Here is a 26534-nt window from a genome sequence, read left to right as displayed (position 1 = left end):
TGTCCTAGGGGGAGTGTTTGCGAGTGCTGTTGGGGAGAAGTTAAACTAATATGGCAGGGGGTTGGGAACCAATGCAGGGAGACAGAGGGAAGTAGAATGGGGTCAGAAGTAAAGGATAGAAAGAAGAAAAGTAAAAGTGGAGGGCAGAGAAACCTAAGGCAAAAAGCAAAAAGGGCCACATTACAGCAAAATTCTAAAGGGGCAAAGTGCAAGCCTGAAGGCTCAATGCGAGGAGTATTCATAATAAGGTGGATGAATTAACTGCCTAGATAGTAGTTAACGGTTATGATGTAATTGGCATCACGGAGACATGGCTCCAGGGTGACCAAGGCTGGGAACTCAACATCCAGTGGTATTCAACATTTAGAAAGGATAGACAGAAAGGAAAAAGAGGCGGGGTGGCATTGCTGGTTAAAGAGGAAATTAATGCAATAGTAAGAAAGGACATTAGCTTGGATGATGTGGAGTCGGTATGGGTGGAGCGATGGAATACCAAAGGGTAGAAAACGCTAGTGGGAGTTGTGTATAGACCACCAAACAGTAGTAGTGAGGCTGGGGGCAGCATCAAACAAGAAATTAGGGATGTGTACAATAAAGGTACAGCAGTTATCATGGGTGACTTTAATCTGCATATTGATTGGACGAACCAAACTGGTAGCAAGACGGTGGAGGAGGATTTCCTGGAGTGCATTAGGGATGGTTTTCTCGACCAATATGTCGAGGAACCAACTTGGGAGCTGGCCATCCTATATTGGGTGATGTGAAATGAGAAAGGACTAATTAACAATCTTGTTGTGCGAGGCCCCTTGGGGAAGAATGACCATAATATGGTAGAATTCTTTATTAAAATGGAGAGTGACATAGTTAATTCAGAGACTAGGGTCCTGAACTTAAGGAAAAGTAACTTCGATGGTTTGAGGCGTGAATTGGCTAGATTAGACTGGCACATGATACTTAAAGGATGGACAGTGGATAGGCAATGGCAAACATTTAAAGATCACATGGATGAACTTCAACAATTGTACATCCCTGTCTGGAGTAAAAAATAAAATGGGGAAGGTGGCTCAACCGTGGCTAACAAGGGAAATTAAGGATAATGTTGAATCCAAGGAAGAAGCATAAAAATTGGCCAGAAAAAGCAGCAAACCTGAGGACTGGGAGAAATTTAGAATTCAGCAGAGGACAAAGGGTTTAATTAAGAGGGGGAAAATAGAGTACGAGAAGAAGCTTGCCGGGAACATAAAAACTGACTGCCAATGCTTCTATAGATAGGTGAAGAGAAAAAGATTAGTGAAGACAAACGTAGGTCCCTTGCAGTCGGATTCAGGTGAATTTATAATGGAGAACAAAGAAATGGCAGACCAATTGAACAAATACTTTGGTTCTGTCTTCATGAAGGAAGACACAAATAACTTTCCGGAAGTACTAGGGGACCGAGGGTCGAGTGAGAAGGAGGAACTGAAGGATATCCTTATTAGGCGGGAAATTGTGTTAGGGAAATTGATGGGATTGAAGGCCGATAAATCCCCGGGGCCTGATAGTTTGCGTCCCAGAGTACCTAAGGAAGTGGCCCTAGAAATAGTGGATGCGTTGGTGATCATTTTCCAACAGTCTATCGACTCTGGATCAGTTCCTATGGACAGGAGGGTAGCTAATGTAACACCACTTTTTAAAAAGGGATGGAGAGAGAAAGCGGGTAATTATAAACCGGTTAGCCTGACATCAGTAGTGGGGAAAGCGTTGTAATCAATTATTAAGGATGAAATAGCAGCGCATTTGGAAAGCAGTGACAAGATCAGTCCAAGTCAGCATGGATTTATGAAGGGGAAATCATGCTTGACAAATCTTCTGGAATTTTTTGAGGATGTAACGAGTAGAGTGGATAAGGGAGAACCAGTGGATGTCGTGTATTTGGACTTTCAAAAGGCTTTTGACAAGGTTCCCACACAAGAGATTAGTGTGCAAAATCAAAGCATATGGTATTGGGGGTAATATACTGATGTGGATAGAGAACTGGTTGGCAGACAGGAAGCAGAGAGTCGGGATAAACAGGTCCTTTTCAGAATGGCAGGCAGTGACCAGTGGGTGCCGCAGGGCTCAGTGCTGGGACCCCAGCTATTTACAATATACATCAATGATTTAGATGAAGGAATTGAGTGTAATATCTCCAAGTTTGCAGATGACACTAAGCTGGGAGGCAGTGTGAGCTGTGAGGAGGATGCTAAGAGACTGCAGGGTGACTTGGACAGGTTAGGTGAGTGGGCAAATGCATAGCAGATGCAGTATAATGTGGATAAATATGAGGTTATCCACTTTGGGGGCAAAAACACGAAGGTAGAATATTATCTGAATGGCGGCAGATTAAGAAAAGGGGAAGTGCAACGAGACCTGGGTGTCATGGTTCATCAGTCATTGAAAGTTGGCACACAGGTACAGCAGGCGGTGAAGAAGGCAAATGGCATGTTGGCCTTCATAGCTAGGGGATTAGAGTATAGGAGCAGGGAGGTCGTACTGTAGTTGTACAAGGCCTTGGTGAGGCCTCACCTGGAATTTTGTGTTCAATTTTGGTCTCCTAATCTGAGGAAGGACGTTCTTGCTATTGAGGGAGTGCAGCGAAGGTTCATCAGACTGATTCCCGGGATGGCAGGACTGACATATGACAAAGACTGGATCAACTGGGTCTTTATACATTGGAGTTTAGAGGGATAAAAGGGGATCTCATAGAATCATATAAGATTCTGACAGGACTGGACAGGTTAGATGCGGATAGAACGTTCCCGATGTTGGGAAGTCCAGAACCGGGGACACAGTCTTACGATAAGGGGTAGGCCATTTAGGACTGAGATGAGAAGAAACTCTTCACTCAGAGAGTTGTTAACCTGTGGAATTCCCTGCCGCAGAGAGTTGTTGATGCCAGTTCATTGGATATATTCAAGAGGGAGTTAGATAAGGCCCTTACAGCTAAGGGGATCAAGGGGTATGGAGAGAGAGAGGGAAAGGGGTACTGAGGGAATGATCAGCCATGATCTTATTGAATGGCGGTGCAGGCTCGAAGAGCCGAATGGCCTACTCCTGCACCTATTTTCTATGTTTCTATGACATAACCTTAAAATCAGAGCCAAGCCATTCAGGAGAGAAGTTAGGAAACATTTATTTACGCAAAGACTGATAGAAGTGTGGAACTTTCCCCCACAAAAAGTAGCAGATGCTAGCTCAATTATTAATTTTAATTCTGAGATTGATAAATTATTTCTTGCCAAGGGTATAAAGTGATATGGAGCGAAGTTTGGGAAATGAATTGAGGCTACAGATCAGCCATGATTTCATTGACTGGTGGACCAGGCTTGAGGGACTGAATGGCCTACTCCTGTTCCTGTGGGCTAGAACCTCCACTTATTTTGCATGCTTAATGCCCACTTAACACCCAATATACTACTGAATTGACGTATAATGCCCATATATTGCCCATTTTGGCACAAAATGGAAACTGACAGGCATTTTTAGGAAACTTATCGGCGAGCGTTACTTTCCCCATGTGCTTAACGCCGGGAAAAAATATTACTGCCCGCCCACTTTTTTTGGGCGGAATCGTCAGAATGGACAAAATTAACACCCATAATATCGGCCAGCATTACTTTCCACACAGAATTAACACCAAGATTCAATAATATCGCCCGCCAATTTTTTTGTCGCAAAGAGCACATTTGGTGAAACTAATTCCCAGGAGATCACCCACCGTCACTTTCACCACCTCACACACATATCGCCCGCAATATCACTCACTCAAAAAACCTCCCAGAAAAAGTGGAACTGTTCTGAACTAAAGCAATGTGGCTGCCAGTTTTAAAATCACAGGTCGCTTCATTCAAAAAGCTGCTGTGCTTCAACCTCGGCGGAGTTCGGATGTACTTTGCAGGTTGTTGGAGTTGATGTGAACATCTCTACAAACATCTTGACCATACTGTGGCCGATTGGAATTGAACTGGTGTCTTTGTCGGGACATTCCTTATTTGTGACCAATCAGTGGAAAACAAAGAGCTACTGCAATGGGGCCTGTCCTTTCTCACCCTCTCTTGGTGACCAATTAGAAGCAGCAGACTTGAGATCGCCAAAGGTATGCTCCACTGCATTGTGTGCCCAATGTAAGACGTGACAGACTGATGAGGAGGACCAGACATTACACCCTCCGCAAGTACAAGGAGAAGCATTCTTACCTCGACTTGCCCGACACCACCTGCCTTCAGAGACTGCGCTTCCATAAAGAGGTTATCACTGAGGTTATGAGCTGATAAGGGCGGATCTGCAGCCTGCCAACGCCATCAGTACTGCACTGTTCGTTGAGGTCAAAGTCACCATGGCACTGTCATTCTATGGCTCGGGTTCTTGTCAGGCCACAGCTGGAGACATTTGCGGACTTTCTCAGCATGGCACACATCACTGCATTAGACAGGTCACTGAAGCCCAGTACGCACACAGGAGGGACTTGATCAGCTTCCCTATGACCAGGAAGGCACAGAGTGAGAGGGCTCTAGGATTCTCCAGAATCGCAAACTTCCCCAAGGTGCAGGGAGCAATAGACTGTACGCACATCGCGATGCAGGCACCTTTTCAGGATGCAGGGATTTTCAGGAGCTGCAAGGGATTCCACTCCCTGAATGTCCAACTGGTTGTCGACCACCAGCAAATTATAATGGCAGTGAATGCTCAATTTCCGGCCAGCATCCATGATGCTCACATTCTGCGTGAGAGCACTGTATCTGACTTGTTTAACAATCAGCCACAAGATCAATGCTGGATGCTTGGTGACAAAGGATATGGCCTCGCCACTTGGCTGATGACCCCGCTGTGTGACACCCACACCAAAGCCAAGAGGCAATACAACGAGAACCACAGAGCAACTCGCAATATCGTGGAGAAAACCATTGGAGTGCTGAAGCAGCGCTTTAGACGCCTGGACACTCAGGAGGCGAGCTCCAATACCACCCTGAGCAGGTAGCTCAATTTGTGGTGGTGTGCTCCATACTGCACAATTTGGCTAACAGGAAGGGACAAGAATTGCCTGATGAGTCTGACAGTCCACCTCACCAGAGAGAGGAAGAGGAGGAGGAGGAGGCGGTGACACTAACATCGGCCCAATCAGGCTGATGCTGAAGCCATGCCCCCGCCCCCCTGTTGACCACCTGAAAGGGCCCGTGGTAACATGATAGTTGCAAGAGTCTTATGTCAGGAGCTCATCAATGATCACTTTGCCTGAAAGAACTTATTTACAAGGCTGACACACTGCTGGGTGTGCAGGTCATACATCAATGGTGGGCATCACCTTGGTGATAGTTAAAGTTTAAGTTGATTGAAGTTCAGTGTAATTATATCCTTTGATGTTAAGGAATCACCAGCATGTAACGGTGCAGCTATCTGAGCCAATGCGTATAAGATTTTGTCAAATAAAAAACATTTAAACCGAACATTAGTCTGAAATCATCAGTATTTCTGTACAAACCAATCTTTCGCCCCCCCTACCCTCCCGCCCCCACCGCTTCTCCTCCCCACCTCTACCCCTTCCCCTTCCCCTCCGGACTCCAAGCCGCCTGACCGAGGAGGTCCTCAGGCGATGCTTCATTGTGGGGGGGATGGTTGATGGCCGAAGCGCTGCTTGGAGGGATACGGGAGAGGGCAGTCCCAAGGTGGGAACGTGCTCCAAGCCAGAAGCAAGATGTTGCTGCTGGCTCTCATGTGTGGTTGGCAATGGAGGTGCGGCATCTTGGGGTGCAGTGCCATGCTCCGGGACCACTGGGAGCCCTCTGCCACCAGTGTTCCTGGCTACCAGCTCCAGGCCTTCTCCATCCCTTCCATGTTATATCTTATTTGTTGGACAAAAACTTGGTGCCAACTATGTTCTTGATGCTTTTTGCTACTGGTGAATCTCCTTCGTGCCTCCCACAACAGCCAGACAAGTACACGCCACAGCCACACATGCTTTCAGTGCCTCTGAGCACCCTCTCTGTCTCTCCTCTTTTGCGCATGTCATGATGACCCTTGACCTCCTGAATCGCGGGAATCGAGCGTTGCCATACTGTTGCTAAGGACGGCGACACTTTACGGCAGAAGGTCAAAAAATGTTATGCTAATGCCTATTTCATATCGCTTGCGGTAACGCCCATTTTCAAAAATGGAGACTAGGTGCTTTGAGAATGGGCGAGAAACTTACGATCTGAAAATACTTTTTTACCACCACGCCGGAAATATTGCCCATTTTTGGACGATAAGCACAAAAGTGGAGGTTCTAGCCCTATGTTCCTAATATGAAAAAGTGTTTTCTTTTTCACAAAGCTACCATTTACAAACCAGCAAGTAGCACAAAATTTACCAATCAAATCTCACAGATAAAATAAAATAAATATATAAAAAAATTATACAATTCTGAAAAAACAAGTGGACTTATCTGTAAAATTGGCTATTTTGTGTTAGCAATGCCTGTAATAAATGTGCCCCTTCCCATCTATCTGAGCCTTAAGTTGCGTGGGCAAAATCTATACATGTGATTTTCAACTGCTGGCTGCCCGTTTGACGCCTGAAAAACAGGCAGATTGCAGTTGCAATGGGGTTAGAGGGAGGGGTGGAACCTTGGCCTGCCTGTGGCAATTTTCAGGAGAAGTGTTCTTCGTGGTTCTACATAAATACTGAGTCCTACTGCCAGCACTATCTCCAAGTTTGGTTCCCCACCAAAATGGTTGGAAAGCCTTGGGCAATACTAGGCCAATAATAGCTCTGGCAAGAAGTTAAAAAACCATCATGTGGTGTAGGGGAAGAACAAATATATTTTATACAAATGCAGATAAAGCAGTAAAAAAGGGGAAGTCTGGGAGCAGAGGAAGCTTTACTCTGCATCTAGCTGTACCACAGCTGGTACTGGAAGAGCTTAATGTGGTTGCTAAATGCTTGAATTGGAAATATATTCCACTCCTTCACAGTAACATCCCTTTGTTAAGCAGAAAAATTCACCCTAAAAATAAAACCTGAAAAAATAAATGATAACAAGCTTTGTGGATTGACTATCTTTGTTCACAACTTTAAATGCAAACAGAAGTTGAATTTTGCAGGAAAGGTTCTTGTTTTTATAAAATATCTTTATTAAATAGCAAAGAGACATTATGGCCTTGATATTTCCAGTGAGGCGAGGACAGTGCGGGGGAGCGCAGTAATGGGGGGAGAACTCAGCAAGGCCGGGAATGCGGAGGTCCTGCCAAATTTAGCAGAGGATCTCATTGTAATTTTTTTCTTCTGTTTCTCGTCCAGCAGCCGATCAATTTGACAGTCTGGCCAGCTGCCGAGTGTGAAAACTAGCAGTAGGAGGCCTCAGCAGAGCAATTGGGAACAAGAGATCGGGGCTTAGGGAAGGATTGGGTAAAGGACAAGGATCGAGGCCGGGGGGAGAGAGAGGCCGCAATCAGCAGAGGGGAAGCCAAAAGCTTCCTCGAGGGATCGTGGGAGCACACCTTCTTCTCCTGGCCTGCAAGGATTGCTGTAAAAGGCACTTAGCTTCTTGAGCTGGCAGCTCCCACCTCCCTGCCAGGTTTCCCGAGCTCTGGGAAACCCGAGCGACAACTGTTAAATTTAAATCAGGCTCTCAATTGCACTGTGGGAGCCCAATTAAAATATGTTAATAATCTGTCAGAAAAACATAAGAACATAAGAAATAGGAGCAGGAGTAGGCCATTTGACCCCTCGAGCCTGCTCCGACATTCAATAAAACCATGACTAATCTGATCAACTCCACTTCCCTACCAGCTCCCCATAACCCTTATCTTTCAAAAATCTGTCTATCTCCACCTTAAATACATTCAATGACTCAGCCTCAACAGCTCTCTGAGGTAGAGAAATCCAAAGATTCATGACCGTCTGAGAAGAAATTCCTCCTCATTTCCGTTTTAAATGGGCGATCCCTTATTCTGAAACTATGTCCCCTAGTTCTAGATTCCCCCACAAGGGGAAACATTCTCTCTGCATCTACCCCTCAGAATCTTACACGTTTCAATAAGATCACCTCTAAGTCTTCTAAACTCCAATGAGTATAGGCCCAACCTGCTCAATCTTACTTCATATGACAACCCCTTCATCTCAGGATTCAACCTCGTGAACCTTCTCTGAACTGCCTCCAGTGCAAGTATATCCTTCTTTAAATAAGGAGACCAAAACTGTACGCAGTACTCCAGGTGTGGTCTTACCAATGTCCTGTACAGTTGTAGCAGGACTTCCCTACTTTTATACTCCATCCCCCTTGCAATAAAGGCCAGCATTCCATTTGCCTTCCTAATTACTTGCTGTACCTGCATGCTAACTTTTTGTGTTTCATGGACAAGGACCTCCAGATGCCTCTGTACCACTACATTTTGTAATCTTTCCCCATTTAAATAATAATTAGCTTTTTTATTTTTCCTAACAAAGTGGATAAGTTCACATTTTCCCACATTATACTCCATCTGCCAAAATTTTTCCCACTCACTTAGCCTATCTATATCCCTTTGAGATTATTTGCATCCTGCTCACAACTTGCTTTCCCACCTATCTTTGTATTATCAACAAATTTGGCTACATTACATTGGGTCCCTTCATCCAAGTCATTGATATAAATTGTAAATAGTTTAGGCCCCAGCACTGATCCCTGTGGCACCCCACTAGTTATAGTTTGCCAACCTGAAAATTATCCATTTATCCCAACTCTCTGCTTTCTGTTAGTTAGCCAATCCTCTCTCCATGCGAATATATTGTCCCCAACCCCGTGAGCTCTTATCTTGTGCAGTAATCTTTTATGTTGCAGCTTTTCAAATGCTTTCTGGAAATCCAAATACACAACATCTACTGGTTTCCCTTTATCCACCCTGCTCATTACATCCCCAAAGAACCCGAGCAAATTTGTCAAACATGATTTCCCTTTCATAAAATCATGCTGACTCTGCTTGACTGCATTATGATTTTCTACATGTTCTGCTACTACTTCCTTAATGCTGGACTCCAGCATTTTCCCAATGACAAATGTTAGGCTGACTGATCTATAGTTTCCTGCTTTCTGTCGCCCTCCTTTCTTAAATAAGGGTGTTACATTTGCGGTTTTCCAGTCTGCTGGGACCTCTTCAGAATCCAGGGAATTTTGGGAAATTACAACCCATGCATCTCTGTATCTCACTATCTCTGTAGCTACCTCTTTTAAGATCCTAGGATGTAGGCCATCAAGTCCAGGGGAGTTGAGTACCTTTAGTTTGCCTAGCACTTTTTCTATAGTGATAGTGATTGTTTTAAGTCCCTGCCGCCCCCCTCCCCCCACCACCCCATCCAATAGCCCTTTATTATCAATTATTGGGATGCTTTTAGTGTCTTCTACTGTGAAGACCGATACAAAATATTTGTTCAAAGTCTCCGCCATTTCTCTGTTTCCCATTATTAATTCCTCGGTCTCATCCTCTAAGGGACTTCAGCAACTCGCTTCCTTTTTATATACCTGCAGAAGCTCTTACTGTCTGTTTTTATATTTCTTGCTAGTTTACTCTCATAAGCTCTCTTCTTTCGACACTCGAAGACAGGCTACTCGCACAACACGAACCTGCCGCTGTAAAAATGGCAACGGGTGCGCAGGCAGCAGATTGGGGAGGAGTTCCCCATTTTTACATTTTTAGGCCCCTCTCTAAACCTCTACCACTCATCATGGGGGGAGGGGGGGGCGGGGGAGAGGGCAGCGGTAGCATTGAGGCCTGTGATTGGGAACTAGTTGATGTACCAAAGAGTCTAGAATGACTTTCTGACCTAACACCAGAAGAAACACAATCCATTGTTCCAAGTATTGAGTTTTGAATCTGTCTCCTCCGCACAGCATTTTCGGTAACAATTTCAAACTATGCTTTCATAAACAACACTGGGCAGGTGTGCTAGATCTGTGAATATAGGCAGATGTTTCATCCTTCCAGAAATACACAATCTTGAAGGAATCAATACACGAACACAGAAGAGCTATATAACCCCATTTAAACTAGAGCACTGGGGGGATTGTTTTACATAGAGAAATATTCCACTGGCACAAGATGCTTGGGTACGTAATTGCTGGAAAAAAATCAAGCAATTAATATATTTTTTCCATTAAATAGTATTATTGAATACAGTGGAAGTGACTTCTTATTATCTTGTATTATAAATACACATACAACACAATCTATGAACAAAATTGTGTCATTAGATGTTTATATATTTATGAATATTGCACTGCTTATGTTTTGCAGTGAGGAAAGTAAGGCATGCTCCAACAGATTCAAACCAGCAAACCACAAAAAAGCCTCCATGATTTCCTCATTCCATTTTTAGCTGCTTCATGTAATTAAAATTCAGATTTATAGCATTTCATCTTTGACAGCTTGCAAGCCTGGGCCTATATCACCAATTACATTTGCCCCTTAAGGTGAAGTAAACTAAAGTTTATAACTGTCTGGAGGCTGATCTTCCAAATGCTTCTTAAGATGCATAGACACATCCTGCAGGCAGCTGTGTTTGAAACTTTGTCAGTTTACAGTTTATATTTTGTGTACTTAATTCCACATATATTTAGACTTTGTATTAAATCTTTGATTTCGCTTTGGTACCAAACCGAGTTGATGATGCTAAATGAGGAAGGGGAGGTAAGAGGATGGAAAAATATCAGTGAAAGTTGTTCAATAAAATTCAATGTTCGAAATTATACAAATTTTATTAATAATTCATAATTCAAATCATAGTATTGAAAGTGATGAATGGGGTTTCTTTTCATTGCTAATGCTGACCAAACAGAAATACAGCTGCAGGCGAGCAGGTACAAGTTTGGTCTCTAAAATTAGCTACATCTCCATTTATGAATCATTCACATGTACAGTCTAGTTCCAGAGTATTTTTTAGTGGGTGGCCTTATACTCTCACAGCACTGACTGAATTATAGCTTGTGGTACGGAATGAAGTTAGTTACTTGTTCCAATTGCTTGCTAGATGCAATGGTATTGGGGATTGGTATTGGGAACTTTGGCAGAAGCTCATCAAATAGGTTTAGCTCCAACTTGGAGAGCAGCTGTTGGCTGCAGGTAACAGATTTTGCAGACCTGGTGCTAACTTAACAGATTTGTATTTAGCTCATAACATGAATGGAAATTTCCACTGGAACCAAAAATATTCGCTTTGCTCAAGATTTCTCTCACAATAGATGTAACCCCCCTGCTTTAAAAATGGAGCAGGGCTGCAAGTTGAAGATTGAAAAGGGTAGATTCCTGTCTTCAGGGCCATGGCGATAACCTGACGGAGCTGAATGTTTGCCCTTTATAGAGCCCACCCAACTGTTATTCAATTCAAATTAATACATTGAGCTTCTTCATACTTTTTGATCATGGAGAGCACCACAGCTGAGCTCATTAATGGCCTCACTAAATATTTGCCAAGGTTAAAACTATGGTTGATTTTTTTTCCCCTTCTCTAACTATAGAAGATCATAGCATAGAAGGAGGCCATTCGGTCTACTGTGTCTGTGCCAGCTCTTTGATAGAGCAAATCAAAAATAATCACATGGCCCAAGCTCACCACTGAGCCCTGTATCTTCTTCTGTAAATTGAACACTGATTTGAGATAGTTGTTGGATAAATTCTTGAGTCACTGGCTTTCAATGAGATGCAGGAAGACTCTTGATTAATGTCATATTTTAAATTTGCTTTGCACATCTCCATCATTTACTTGTTTTATTCCTAGCGATGGATAATATACATTGCAAATTCACCATGGACTCTGTCACCTAATGTTCAGAATTTGTGTTGAGTTTAAATTTACATTTAAGCTAAGTAGAAAGTGAAATTGCAGCAAAGCTTGTGGTAAACTAAGCTCATTGCAAGCACCAAGCCTGGCCTGCAGTGAGCTTGCTGACATGTTCTCAGAATAGCTTGGCATGACATTGCAGTAGAGATTACAGCGAAACCGTTCATCAAACTGGCTGTAAACTTATATTAATTTTTATATGAGTTAAAAATGTCTGCATTAATTTAATTTGGACCTCTTATAAATTTCTAGAAAGAGCAGGAAAACATCATCCTCTCGCTCTCTGCTGGATTCTGAGTTCCTGATTCTCAATGTGAGAATCCCAAGTGAGAGTCTTGTGGTACTACTGAAATGGAGCCAAGCAAGTCAAAACCACTATGGCCTAGAAATTGGATTTGGTCTGAAAAAGGGCGTATCAAGGGCCAGTGCTAATTGCCTGTGCCCGTTCAAAGTGGTGAAGGCTTGTGGGAGGAGAAAATCATCTGTAAACCAGCTGCTTGAAAGTAGCCTCGGGGGATGGGCCACTATAATTTTTTAATTCAAACAGGAAGAAGCATCAAACAGGACATGTTGAAGGACATTCGAGTTGGCAAATGGTCAGTTTATCTCTAACCAAACAGAGGGATCAACAGCAGATGGGAGGCAGTCAAGCCGCAATACAAAACCTCACCGACCTGAAGGAATCGGTGCTTGACATCATTCGGGGGGGTGGGGGGGGGGCGCGGCAGTGACGGAGTTTGTGGCCAGTGCAGAAGTTAAAACCATTGCTGATAATGAAGGTATGGTCATACCTAATCCTTCATCTCACATCTCACTTCCCCCGCAATCCACAGTAATTTGTCATCTACAAGCTGCTGATGGTGTATGCATGTTTATCTTGCTTTCCGCGCCCTCTCTTAACCATAACCCAACCCTTGTACCTTTCTGCTTTAAGATACCCAAGAACAAGCAAGCCAGCCTGTCCCTGAAGTTGTGGAGAAGAGTGATAGAGGAGAAGAAGAAGACACACCATCAGTGCATCTGACACTCGCAGAAATCAGCTCAGAAAAAGGCTGCGCAGGACTCAGATGACGACCTCGAAATGGAGAACGGCCTTCAGAAGAAGGGTGATGGGCATGCAGACGGAAATACAAGATGCAATAGCAAGCGTATCAGTGAGCCTTTTGTTAGTGTCAAGGAGCATGGAGGAGTCTAGCACCAACATTGGCCGGGTTTTTTCGCAGAGCTTCGAGCCCATAATTTCAAGGGTGGAAATAATGGATTAATCCAGGAGAGATCATGTAGATTTAGTCATGATGCTGCGTGTGAGGAAGCAAAGAGTAGGAGTAAATGGGTACTTTTCAGAATGGCAGGCAGTGACTAGTGGGGTACCGCAAGGTTCTGTGCTGGGGCCCCAGCTGTTTACATTGTACATTAATGATATAGACGAGGGGATTAAATGTAGTATCTCCAAATTTGCGGATGACACTAAGTTGGGTGGCAGTGTGAGCTGCAAGGAGGATGCTATGAGGCTGCAGAGCGACTTGGATAGGTTAGGTGAGTGGGCAAATGCATGGCAGATGAAGTATAATGTGGATAAATGTGAGGTTATCCACTTTGGTGGTAAAAACAGAGAGACAGACTATTATCTGAATGGTGACAGATTAGGAAAAGGGGAGGTGCAACGAGACCTGGGTGTCATGGTACATCAGTCATTGAAGGTTGGCATGCAGGTACAGCAGGTGGTTAAGAAAGCAAATGGCATGTTGGCCTTCATAGCGAGGGGATTTGAGTACAGGGGCAGGGAGGTGTTGCTACAGTTGTACAGGGCCTTGGTGAGGCCACACCTGGAGTATTGTGTACAGTTTTGCTCTCCTAACTTGAGGAAGGACATTCTTGCTATTGAAGGAGTGCAGCGAAGGTTCACCAGACTGATTCCCGGGATGGCGGGACTGACATCTCAAGAAAGACTGGATCAACTGGGCTTGTATTCACTGGAGTTCAGAAGAATGAGAGGGGATCTCATAGAAACGTTTAAAATTCTGATGGGTTTAGACAGGCTAGATGCAGGAAGAATGTTCCCAATGTTGGGGAAGCCCAGAACCAGGGGTCACAGTCTAAGGATAAGGGGTAAGCCATTTAGGACCGAAATGAGGAGAAACTTCTTCACCCAGAGAGTGGTGAACCTATGGAATTCTCTACCACAGAAAGTTGTTGAGGCCAATTCACTAAATATATTCAAAAAGGAGTTAGATGTAGTCTTTACTACTAAGGGGATCAAGGGGTATGGCGAGAAAGCAGGAATGGGGTACTGAAGTTGCATGTTTAGCCATGAACTCATTGAATGGCGGTGCAAGCTCGAAGGGCCGAATGGCCTACTCCTGCACCTATTTTCTATGTTTCTATGTTTCTATGATGGGCGATGTCGCAGCTTCCATTGCAGCACTTGCAGAAGTGACCCAACATCTCAGTGCTGCAGTGGAAGCTCAGACGGCTCCGATCGTCACTGGGATTACAAGTCTCTAAAAGAGCTTGCAGTGTGTCGCAGCATGCCAGCAATTGCTAGGAATGCTGAGGTGCTGCCCCGAGGAGATGCAGTGGGTCTGTGAAACAAGAACCTGTCGTCCTCTCTCAGGATGACAGCATTCCTCCTCCCAGCACTGCCATTCCGCCATTGCCTTTACCCCTGTCCATCAGCCAGCCAACCCAGACTGCTGCCACCCATGCCGAGGTGATGCAGTCTACAGCTGGGTCTTTTCGATCCACATCTGTTCGAGGTCATCATACAAGGCCATCTGTACTCTGCCCCACCAGCCTCTGGGAAGCACTGCATAAGTAAAGGCACACAAATGACAGACATTAAGGGAATGCACAAGGGTGATTCGTTGATATTGTAATTTCGATTGTATTCGGATAAATTTATGATTTCTGTTTGGAATGTGTGCTTTGTGGTGGCTCTCATTTCAGCTTTGTGCCCAGGAGGACATTGTGATGTTCTGTGACAGAGGAATGGTATAATGGGGAAGTGGTGAGCAATGGGGATCTGGGATTCCATTCACTGGAATCGGAGTCTGATGAGGTGTTCATGGACAGCCCATCCAGAACGGGAATTTGCTGCCTACCTCCTCCCTCCTCCTCTTCCCTCCCTCCTCCTGCTGAAGTGGTCCCACAATCCCTGGTAGCAAGGGCTGCACCCACATGATGGCCAAGTTGTGGAGCATGCAGCAGACCAGCACAAAATGAGTCACCCGTTCCGGCGTGTACGGTCAAGGCAGCGGAACTGTTGCTTCAGTAGCCTAATTGTCTGCTTGATGACATGCCTTGTGGCAGCATGAGTGCTGGCCACGAGTGGTGGGGTTGCAGAAGGGAGTCATCAGCCAGCTGCAGAGCAGATAATCCTTGACTCCGAGCAGCCATCCTCGGATTTGATGTGGTGGCTGGAAGAATGCTGGCACACCAGACTGGTGCAGGATGAAAGCATCATGAATTCTGCCAGGATAGCGGGCATTGACCATTAAGATGCGCTGGGTGTGGTTGCACAACAGCTGCATATATATAGTGAGTGGTAGCCTTTGCAGTTACGGAACATCTCAGGATTGGTATACGGTACCTGCAAAACCATGTGTGTGCAGTCGATGGTGCCCTGCACCATGGGGAATCCCGCTATCCTGGCAAAGCCATGTGTGCACTTGTCATGCTTCTCTCTGTTCAGAGAGAAGACAATGTAGTCCCTTCTCCTGATATAGAGAGTCTCTGAAACTTCCCGGATGCAGTGATGGACACCAACCAGCGGCAAAGAAATTGAGGGCCACAGTGACATTGAGGGCTACTAGGAGGACATGGTCGTCCTGCTCTGAGGCTGCAGGTCTGGTTGCAGGAAGTGGCAGAGTTCTGTGAGCATTTCCTTGGTGAAGCAGAGCCTCCTAATACACCGCTCCTCGGTTAAGTAGAGGTAAGAAAAATACTATCGGAACACCCGAGGTGGGTAAGACCTTCTCTTGAGAGCCCTCATGTCCCTTCTCCTCCTCCCTTTCCGAGCATCATCTCTTCTTCTTCGCTGCCTCCATTCCGTCTCCCGAAGATACTCAAATGTAAGGGGGATTGCTAGTAGAGCCCCCATGACTGTGAGCAAATGTTGTTAGCAGAAGCCATAACAAGTTGGAAAAATCTAATATGAAAAAAGATATAAATTAGTTTTCTGTTTAATTCTATCAGTTCCGGTAACCTCCAATAGTGCTACTTCTGCTTGATGTCACTCGTAAAACACAAGGGTATATGCACGCAATACACAACACAATGATTTGAATACATGGTGATAATGTAATCATGTTGATCAGCTGAAAACTCATACTGAGTTGTAGGAAATAGCCAAAAGGTTGACAATGGTTCTTTTAAGCAATGCATAACAAGGAAATATCTCATGAAGGAAATACTGCACCGACACGACCACTTTTTATAACACAGTCACTGCTTAATCATAGTTGAATATAATATTCTGATTTACTCCTGTAATTCAAAATGAGATTTCACTTTGAACTACATCTATAATTTGATGCAGTAGTAAAACCCTTCCCCATACCTCCATGATGACTTTTAAATCTGGCCTGAGCAAACATTTATGTAATTATTTTAATTTCACAGCACTTAGCTAGTTATCTGGTGAGGAAGAATGCTGCTGTTAAACTTTTCAAATGTTTCAATACCAAAAGACAGAGGGGGAGAAATTTGGGAGCACCCCATTCAGGGTGTTAACTTGTAAAAAGTTGAAAAAATTAGTGGCAGGCGTTAATGCTTTTCAATTTAAAAAAAAAATGTGGGGTTTGTGTCCCAGGAAGGAAATAGAGTGCTAAATCAAGCGCTCCACTTCCTTCCTGGAGAGCAACAGGACACAGGCGGGGTGGCAGTTGTGCAGTGCTGTACAATGGGCCATGCAGTGCTGCTGCATTCGGAGGATCCTTCCCTCCCTTCATCACAGCAGGCTCTGAATTGGGACCACTTACCTGGTCCCCGACAGCAGCTGCAATGTGTCCTGATCAGCCCGATACACCGCTTTCTCTCCACCACTAAAACCAATGCCTCCAGAATGCCGGGCTGATCGATTGCGGCCAAAGAGGAAGCTAAAAAAATTAGATACACCATTTTGAAATGTTTTTACTTACCTCAGCCACCTCACCTTTAACTTTCACCCCTGAAGCACCCAGCCTCCCAATCATGGCCACCTGCAGTTGCCGGTGTTTTCACCCGGCACCGAAATTTGGGTCCAGGGTGATGCACACGTTAATGATGTCATGATCTCCGGGTGAAGCAGATCGGGGCGCAACATCCTACCACCGCCGCAAACCCCCACCGAAGTCATTCATCTCGCTGCGCCTGGTCGGCAAGTGGTTAGTGCCCCGTTATCGCCCCGCCGGAAGAGATAACAGGAGGTGCTAAGGAGGCCAAATTCTAGGCTAGGGAGCCCTTCATCCCATACAAACCAAGCAGTTGGCAGTGCCCCGAATGGAAGGTCCAGATTACATTGAAAGAGGACCAAGAAAGATCACATAGTTCTGCTGGCTAGGACTCTGGTGTAAATAATTTAGAACCTTAATATTCCTAGTCAACCAAGTGGCAGTTATGTCAATTATAGATTATCATAGTGATAGGCACTTCATATCTAAATAAGTATACTTAAAATATGGTAATTTGCAGTTTTCCTTATCCTAAGACTTTAATAAACCTCTGCTGGAATCAGCAACAGAATAAAGTTAGATCATTCTCTGCATGAATATCAGTTATATAATCAGAAATCCCTTTGAAGGTCATTTCAATTCTGATGCAATAATGTACTGCCAGCTCCACTTCTAAATCAGACTGAGTGCACAGAGATCAGTGGTTGGTTGATTTTCAATTCACGAAATTGATGAACACATCACTGGAAGCAAAAAGATGCAAGTATATAAAATGCAGCCAATGCAAGAATTTACAAAATACTCCAGAGCCACTCATCCACCAGTGTGGAATATTTTCCCTCGAATTTTGTCTTCCTTTCTCACTTCCTCCCCTGAAGACTGTAGATAATGCTGCACTTCCATGGTAACTTGCAGTAACTCATCCAAATATACATCCCACACATGTATGTCTAAACATTAAAGGGGAGAAATTTGTGTGGTTTGTGCCACATGTTAGCACCACAAAATGCTATTGAAAGCTGATGCCGGTTCCAACACCGGATGCCATATTGGTGTGACTGGTAGTGCTTCCGGTAAACTAGATCGCTGGGGACCTTGCCATCACAGATATCATGATGTCAGTAGGTGTGCAACTCTCACTGATCGTCTGATCTCCCAACTTTGTTATAGCCACTTACCTTAATGGCAGCGCAGAACAATGACAGGGAGAGTTGCCGTCTACCAGCAGGAAGCAAGCTGCAGCAGCGATGGTTATGGTACCTTTAACTAATTAGCTGCAACTAACATGGTTCTGCAGTTTCAATGCCTGTTTGCTACTTCCTGCAACTGAAACAGCTGTTTTAGTCATTTCAAGTTATTTTTGGGGATAGGGAGTGTTGATTAAAATGCAGAAGCCACTCATTATTTGTTAAAGACTTCTGCTCACACCACTTCCACATAGCTGGTTAAACTTCATCCTGCACTGGGGGTGGGTCCTGGGGATCACAGTGCGACCTCCCTTCACATAGTCCGTCAGATTTGTGGTGTAGGCCACTTGCCAGTTGGTGGGTACAGGATCACCCGTTTTCTCTCCGCCACTAAAACCAATGCCTCCAAAGCTTCATCCGAAAACCTCCGGTCTCTCTCGCTGGGGCAGTGAACTGCCATCAGGATTCGACAATATGTGTTCCTTCTCCTTTTTAAAATATATTTGTTCCTGGGATGTAGGCGTCACTGGTAAGGCCAGCATTTATTGCCCATCCCTAATTGCCCTTGAGAAGGTAGTGGTGAGCCGCCTTCTTAAACCACTGTAGTCCATGTGGTGAAGGTACTCCCACAGTGCTGTTAGGGTGGGAGTTCCAGGATTTTGACCCAGCGACAATGAAGGAACGGCGATATACTTCCAAGTCAGGATGGTGTGTAACTTGGAGGGGAACTTGCAGGTGATGGTGTTCCCATGCGCCTGCTGCCCTTATCCTTCTAGGTGGTAGAGGTTGCGGGTTTGGGAGGTGCTGCTGAAGAAGCCTTGGCGCGTTTCTGCAGTGCATCTTGTATATGGTACACACTGCAGCCACGGTACACCGGAGGTGGAGGGAGTGAATGTTTAAGGTGGTGGATGGGGTGCCAATCAAGTGGGCTGCTTTGCCCAGGATGGTGTAGAGTTTTTTGAGTGTCGTTGGAGCTGCACTCATCCAGGCAAGTGGAGAGTGTTCCATCACACTCCTGACTTGTGCCTTGTAGATGGTGGAAAGGCTTTGGGGAGTCAGGAGGTGAGACACTTGCCGCAGAATACCCAGCCTCTGACCTGCTCTTGTTGCCACAGTATTTATGTGGTTTGTCCAGTTAAGTTTCTGGTCAATAGTGACTCCTAGGAAGTTGACGGCAGGGGATTCAACAATGATAATATCAAGAATGGTAAGACTCTCGCTTGTTGGAGATAATTGTTGCCTGGCACTTGTGCAGCGCAAATGTTATTTGCCACTTATCAGCCCAAGCCTGAATGTCATCCAGGGCTTGCTGGTATGGACTGCTTCATTATCTGAGAAGTTGCGAATGGCACTGAACACTGTGGCAGCGAACATCCCCATTTCTGACCGTATGATGGAGAGAAGGTCATTGATGAAGCAGCTGAAGACGGTTGGGCCTAGGACACTACCCTGAGGAACTCCTGCAGCAATGTCCTGGGGCTGTGATGATTGACCTCCAACCACCACAACCAATTTCCTTTCTGCTAGGTATGACTCCAGCCAGTGGAGAGTTTTGCCCCTGATTCCCATTGACTTCAGTTTTACTAGGGCTCCTTGATGCCACACTCGGTCAAATGCTGCCTAAATGTCAAGGGCAGTCACTATCACTTCACCTCTGGAATTCAGCCCTTTTATCCATGTTTGAACCAAGGCTGTAATGAGGTCTGGAGCCAAGTGGTCCTGGTGGAACCCAAACTGCGCATCGGTGAGCAGGTTATTGGTAAGTGCCGCTTGATAGCACTGTCGACAACACCTTCCATCACTTTGCTGATGATTGAGAGTAGACCGACGTGGCGGTAATTTGCCAGATTGTACTTGTCCTGCTTTTTGTGGACAGGATATACCTGGGCAGTTTTCCACATTGTCAGATAGATGCCAGTGTTCTTTTTCTTCTTAGGCAGTCCCTCGAAACGAGGATGTCTTGCTTCCATGCCAAAAAGGGATGAGTTCACAGGTGTTTCAATGAATTACCTAATATTCTGGGTCCCGAACTACATGTTGAAGGGTGAAAGATGACTGTACATGGATTTTTTTTAACGTGGGATGACCGTTGCACACCAGCCACCACACGGGCTTGACAGAGCTCGGTCTTGGTCCAGTGGCAAGGATTAACCAAGATGACTGGAGACCAGCTCTGCTGCACGGACCTAGTGTGCACACATATCGTAGTGTGGGCTGGCCCGTGCTGCCCCTGGGCTCCAGGTCCCAAACTCACGCTTCCCCTGGGCCCCGATCACATCCCTCCATAGTATCTCACCGCTCACTATAGACTGACACTGACACACATTGTACAGACTCACTATAGACTAACACACATTGTACAGTCTAACTATGCACTGACACGCATTGTACAGTCTCAATATAGACCGACGCACATTGTAGTCTCACCACAGACCGACACTGACACACACCGCACAGTCTCACCACAGACCGACACACATTGCACAGCCTCACCACAGACTCAGTCTATAGTGAGACTGCACAATTCATGTCAGCCTTAATAATAGATATGTATGTATGTGTGCACGTATGTGTGTCGGTGTGCGCACATGTATGTGTGTATGTAGATATACATGTGTGTGTGTGTGTATACATATTACAACATTGTGCCAGTGTTGTAGCTGTACTGGAACAGCTTGGCTACAGGCATGGCTAGTTCTGGAGCATAAGTCTTCAGCACGACAGCCGGGATCTTGTCGGGGAACATAGCCTTTGCTGTATCCTTCTTCTTATGGTTGTTGAGGCAGCTGCACACCCAACAATGTGGAGAATGAGGTGCAGCGGCATCAATGAATCTCCCCTTTAAGTAGTGAAAAAAGCCGGTGACAATCATTATTTGCGTTTAGACTACACCCGATATTGGTCCCTCTTTTCAGTGTACCACTAATGAGCTTGGGTTTTAGACGAGAATCATGGCTGCAATCATTTTAATGAGGACTGAGGACGAATTTTGCGTCCAGTTTAGACAATTTTCAAATGCCACGACTTAACCATTTTTAGTCTAAACAAATTCCTTGGCTTTAACGTATATCTAGCCCTAAATCTTTGCAGGCATTCTGAACATATGACCACCTCACACAAATCTAAAATAAAAATAGAAAATGCTGGAAATACTCAGCAGGTCAGGTAGCATCTGTGGAGAGAGAAACAGAGTTAACGTATCAAGTCAATGATCCTTTGTTGGAACAGTCGTTCTATTAACTCTGTTAACAGTTAACTCTTGTTCCTCTCTCCACAGATGCTGCTTGACCTGCTGAGTATTCCCAGCATTTTCTGATTTTATTTCAGATTTCCATCATCCGCAGTATTTTGCTTTTGCACCACAGAAATCTAATCCCTTCTTCACTTAAGGCCTGTACAAATTTGCTTTCCAGTAGAAGTCACTGGATAGCAATCGGGATACTCGGACTGATATTCCCCTCCTCAGCACAGGGCACCAAGCCCAGCACTTGTGCTTCCAGCAAAATCCCACCTGAGATCGGCCAACTCAGCACAGATCAGTTTGCCAATCAGATGCTTGCACTATGGTTGTGCCTTGTTCTTCAGCACCAGCAAAGACACCATCAATTCTGTCCTTCTAAAAGCTTAAAGGAAAGTCAAGGAAATTCCAAGCACTAGGAAAGCCATTGTATGTTTTAACAAGGCACAAGATTTGTTGGGCTATGCAGTGCGTCTCTTGGTGCATTTTGATTGGCGGTAAGCGTTACTCCAGATATTAATGAACAGCAAATTCTTTCTCGCATGTAAGAGACCATTCCGGGAGCGTCTTTCATAAAATTACCTCTATAGTTTGAAATTTGATTCGGATTAGGGAACTAAAAATCAGTCTTCAACTTTCCTCATGAAACTTTTTTTTATTATAGGTGTTGTGGATAGGATAAAGTAAGAAGCATGTTTTAAAAAAAAGCAAAATACTTGGATGCTGGAACTCTGAAATAAAAACAGAAAATGCTGGAAACAGTCAGTAGGTCAGACAGTTGATCTGGGAAGAGAGGAAAGTAGGTCTAACATTTCAGATCATCGAGCTGAAGCATGATAAAAACAACTTCATGCAGTAGGCATGAAAATTATACAAGCTTTTTTGACTATAATTACCAAATTATTTTGGTCCTCCCTCCCCCACATCTCATGTGTTTTGCAAACATTTGGTATTTTCTAGGGTTATCATTTTAAACACACAAGTCACAGATTAGTTTCCCTCAAATATAATCTATTGAAAGATACAGATATTTAGGCATGTGCCCCATGTGTATGCCGTCCACAGCATTCCCTCCACCAACCCTCGAAGAAGGACTCAAATAGTCAGCACAAGTTAGTGGTTAGAATTTGAAAATAGAACAAGTAAAAACAAATGACAAATTTAACTGAAAATACCTTGGGCTAGAGATTTAAATAAATAAATGTTAAAAAGAAAGATGTCAAATTGAAGAGGCTGCCACGGGGTGAAAATGAGTCGCCACGCACGGCAATAACATCATCATCAGCGGCGCAGTGGCCCTGGGCTCTACCGGCGGGGCGTGGCGATACTGCCTTCCCTTTTGTTCTTTCCCGTCCTTTCTCCGCTCCTACACTTGATTAAAAATCTCTTACATCTCTAACTTTTTCCAGTTGACGACGGGCCATCGACCTGAAACGTTAACTCTGTTTCTTTCTCCACAGATGTTGCCTGACCTGTTGAGTATTTCCCACATTTTCTGTTTTTATTTCAGATTTCTAGCATCCGTAATATTTTGCTTTTGTATGAAATGCCATGTGTATCCCGCTCATAATAAATATTGTAGCGCTTACAAGGGACAAAGTTCCGAGTGTGAAACTCTGAATAGTCAAATGTGGCTCTAATCTCTCTTCAGAGGTGCCTCTCAGCTATATTGGAAATCCCTGAGGATTTCAGTGAAACAATATAAATTGTACCAGCAACATGCAAGTTGTAATTCTATTTAAAAATTGCTCACTGAGGTAGTAATATCTCTAATAGACTTACCACTCCTATAGAGAAGTAGTTGTTGATAATACTGTAAGGTACAGGGTCCCCCTTTTCCTCTTTGTCATTTGGAATCACCTCGATTTTCCATCTGTCCAGCATGACCACGGTGCAGTTTTCAATGTCTTTAATGATCTTCATCAGACTCTCTCCTTCATAACCTTACAGGGGAACAAAAAATATTCTGTTACATTGGTTAAAATGTTTGATATGACCAATCAACAGCACCATTTTATGCAATTAAAAAGCTTATAGTGGGTTGAAAATTAACATTCTGAGACACACCACAGTCCATTTCCAGGTCACTTTCAGATCCAAATATATACCTATTCTATTTTCTACACTGCTGTCAACATTTGATTAACAAATTAAACACAAACTAGGGTGTGTTACAAAATAGTGTTAGAAATCATTAAGTTATTCCTTCACAGTGTAAGCCCAGAGCTGGCACTGATTCTGTGCTCTCGCTAGCCACACATTTGAGGACTGATTCTGCGGTCAAGTGCAAGCAGAGGAAGGGAAATTGAAATTAATAGAAAGAAAATCAGACAACGACAGTGTGTGATTAACCAGCCAGTGCTCCCGGCAAGTATGGTTCCATGCCGAGTGCAGCAATTACTATTGTCGCTATTTAGCTTTTTTTGAGCAGAGCTAATGGTGCAACAAAAGATGGTTTTTAAATGCTAAAAGTACTGGGCTAAGGGAAAGAAATTCCCCAATTTCTTAAAAAAATTGTTTTTATAAAAATATTATAATGTTATGTGATAATTCTCTTTTGCTCAAGATAACAATTTCACAAATGCTTCCTACTCCAAGAACTGCTCAGCTAGCAGGAGTTTCAGAATTCTGCTCTGAACACAGCAGGGAACTCATTCAACGAACATTAGACAACTGCCCATCGCACTGGGAAAATTATGGCTCGTGTTTGACTTTAACTCAATTGTACTGCACATGGCCATGGGATTTAGTTACGATCACCTTTAAACATTAGGGGCCTGAAATGAGTTGATGCATAAGGTCCGACCATTTCTCAGCAGTATGCCGGCGGTGCATCGTTTCAAACCGCCGCATACCGCTGCAACCGAAGAAGACAAAGTTGGTCATAATTTTTCCAGGATTATGTCAGCGGTATGCCAGTGGTCTGCAGTAGGTGGTATATAACCTAGTAGTCAATCCAGATCGACTTTTTCTTGATGGATGGTGCGGCACTGAACTGTGCATGCGCAATTTTCTTTTCCTGTTTTTTTTCCCAGAAACGTTTTACCCGCGATTTCGGGCGTCAGGGGTCACCAGCGCATGCGCAGTGACTTGAAAAGGAGGGAGCGAGAGCGACAGGCAGTTACTTTAAAAACACATTGCAGAGTTTAAAAATATTAACAACTAATAATTCTACAGTTTGAAGAATAAGAAGACATATTTTCCAAAGCAAAAATCATAACACCAGAAATATTATGGAAATGTTAAAAAAAAATCAAAGTGCAGGAACATCGAGGAGGACAGGAGGTTGAGGGTGCTCGCCTTCGATGAGACAGAGTTACCTGCACTTCTCGAGAGGTACTCCGAGCTAACGAAGGATGGTCGTAGAAAGCCCCCCCCACCCCCTGAAGGAATACAACAGGATATGGGACGAGATCGGGGAGGCTGCGTCCTCCAAAAGTACCATGGAACGCACCGGGGAACGATGCTGTAAGAGGTAGAACGACCTGGTGAGGGTAGCAAAAGTAATGATTTTATTTATGCGCTGCCCATGTGCCATGTACCATGTAAATGTAGGTTCCGTGTCACACGGATGATGTTATTTATCTTAAGGTTATGGCAATGTATTCATGCTTTCAGGTAACAACAAGAGAATCAGTGCAGTGTTTTTTATGTGTGTGTCTGTGTGTGAGTGTGTGTGTGACCCTGTGTTTGTGTGTGATGTTAAATAGATTGAAGACTTTTACTTTGATTTACTTTACTTTCTGCAGAAGAAGACATCTGCAATAGCAGCCAATCAGCGGTGTACGGGGGGAAGATCCACAACCCAGTAGCCTCTGACTGACATTGAGATCTGTGCCCTGTCCTTGGTTGAGAATAGCAACCGTGCGACCACCGGCATTGGAGCTGACCCACTCACACAGGATGGTATGTTGAATATAATGCAGTCTGTGTTGCGGTCCTCTCATGTCATGTAATGTAACTGTAATGTTGGCCTGATGTAATGTAATGTAAGTTTATTGCACTGTAATGTTGGCCTCATGTGGTGTACTGCAATGTTAGGGGCATGTAACGCAATGCATATATGTATTGTCTGTCTGTGATATGTAATGCTGCAGCAGTGGTGGACATTTAATTAAGACTGTGATAAGTCACTATACTATGTACTCATGTAACCCTGACCCTCCCCTGGTGCCAAGCATTTATAAATGTTGTTTTCTACTTCCAGACTCGGACAATTCAGGCCACACCGACACAATGACAGACCCATTGCCTCCACCTCTGGCATCACCCAGCCCTCTCCCGACTTCCCCACTGGCAGAGATGAGGAAAACCAAGTGGAAGAGGAAGAGCCGCTGATCCTGGAGCCAGTGGAGGTGAAGGTGCGGGTGGAGACGGAGGAGGATACACCAGCTCCATGTGGGCCAGGGGAGGCCCCCATGGCTCCTCTGATTCTGCGGGAACAAGCAGTGCGTAGAGCACCCCCATTGTTGCAGAACCTTTACCACAGCGACGGAGGTTAGTGCAGGAAAGGTTGGTTGCTGTACGAGGCGTGTACCAGGACATGGTGCATCTGTCACAGGCCAGCGTCGACATAGGTCGAGAGCTGCTCAAAGCCATGGCTATGATAGCCGCAAACATCGGCACTCTATCAGATCAGCAGTTGGAGAATATGTCGCGTATGATCACCGCGATGGAGTGGACCGTTGATGCCTTTGAAGCCGTGCGGCAATCAACGGGATCGGGACACGGCGCGGAACGTCCCTGTGCCATAGTAGTCAGGTCGACACCACCTGAGGGTGGGGAGCTGACATCATCTTCCAGCCCTGAAGCCATGCCTTCCACATCAAAAGCTTCTTCTGATGCCCCATTTATTGTTCCTGCAATGTCTGACCCCCAACGACAGCAACAGCACTCGGGTTGTGGAGCTGCACGACGGCCTGGTACCAACACAGGGAGGTCTGGGCTCAGGAGCAGTGGGAAAGGGAAAGACGGGAGTAAGAAAGGGGGGAATAGTCCCAAGGGTGGTGTAGCACGTGGTCGATGATGGGGCCGAGGTCATGGCCGAGAACAATAAAGGGTCTTTTGTTGTACTTGATCATTGAATAACTGAAGTTTGATTTGTAAAAGTCTATTAAAGTTGTAAATGTTTTGTTGAAATTGTTACTAAAG

General features: G+C 44.7%; 1 protein-coding gene across 3 annotated transcripts in view; it reads right to left on the bottom strand.

Annotated features, from left to right (window-relative positions):
* dgkb (diacylglycerol kinase, beta) overlaps positions 1-26534 on the bottom strand; it is a 1139682-nt gene that overhangs the window by 707051 nt on the left and 406097 nt on the right. For all 3 annotated transcript variants that reach the window (XM_070881012.1, XM_070881013.1, XM_070881014.1), the window contains exon 16: positions 23166-23326. In XM_070881012.1, coding sequence (XP_070737113.1) covers positions 23166-23326 — 161 coding nt within the window. The remainder of the gene's footprint in view (positions 1-23165; positions 23327-26534) is intronic.

Source organism: Pristiophorus japonicus, chromosome 5 (genome assembly GCF_044704955.1).
Source record: "Pristiophorus japonicus isolate sPriJap1 chromosome 5, sPriJap1.hap1, whole genome shotgun sequence".
In the NCBI taxonomy this organism is placed as follows: domain Eukaryota; kingdom Metazoa; phylum Chordata; class Chondrichthyes; family Pristiophoridae; genus Pristiophorus; species Pristiophorus japonicus.
Note: the sequence above shows the minus strand (reverse complement) of the source record. Positions and strands in the feature narration are given on the sequence as shown.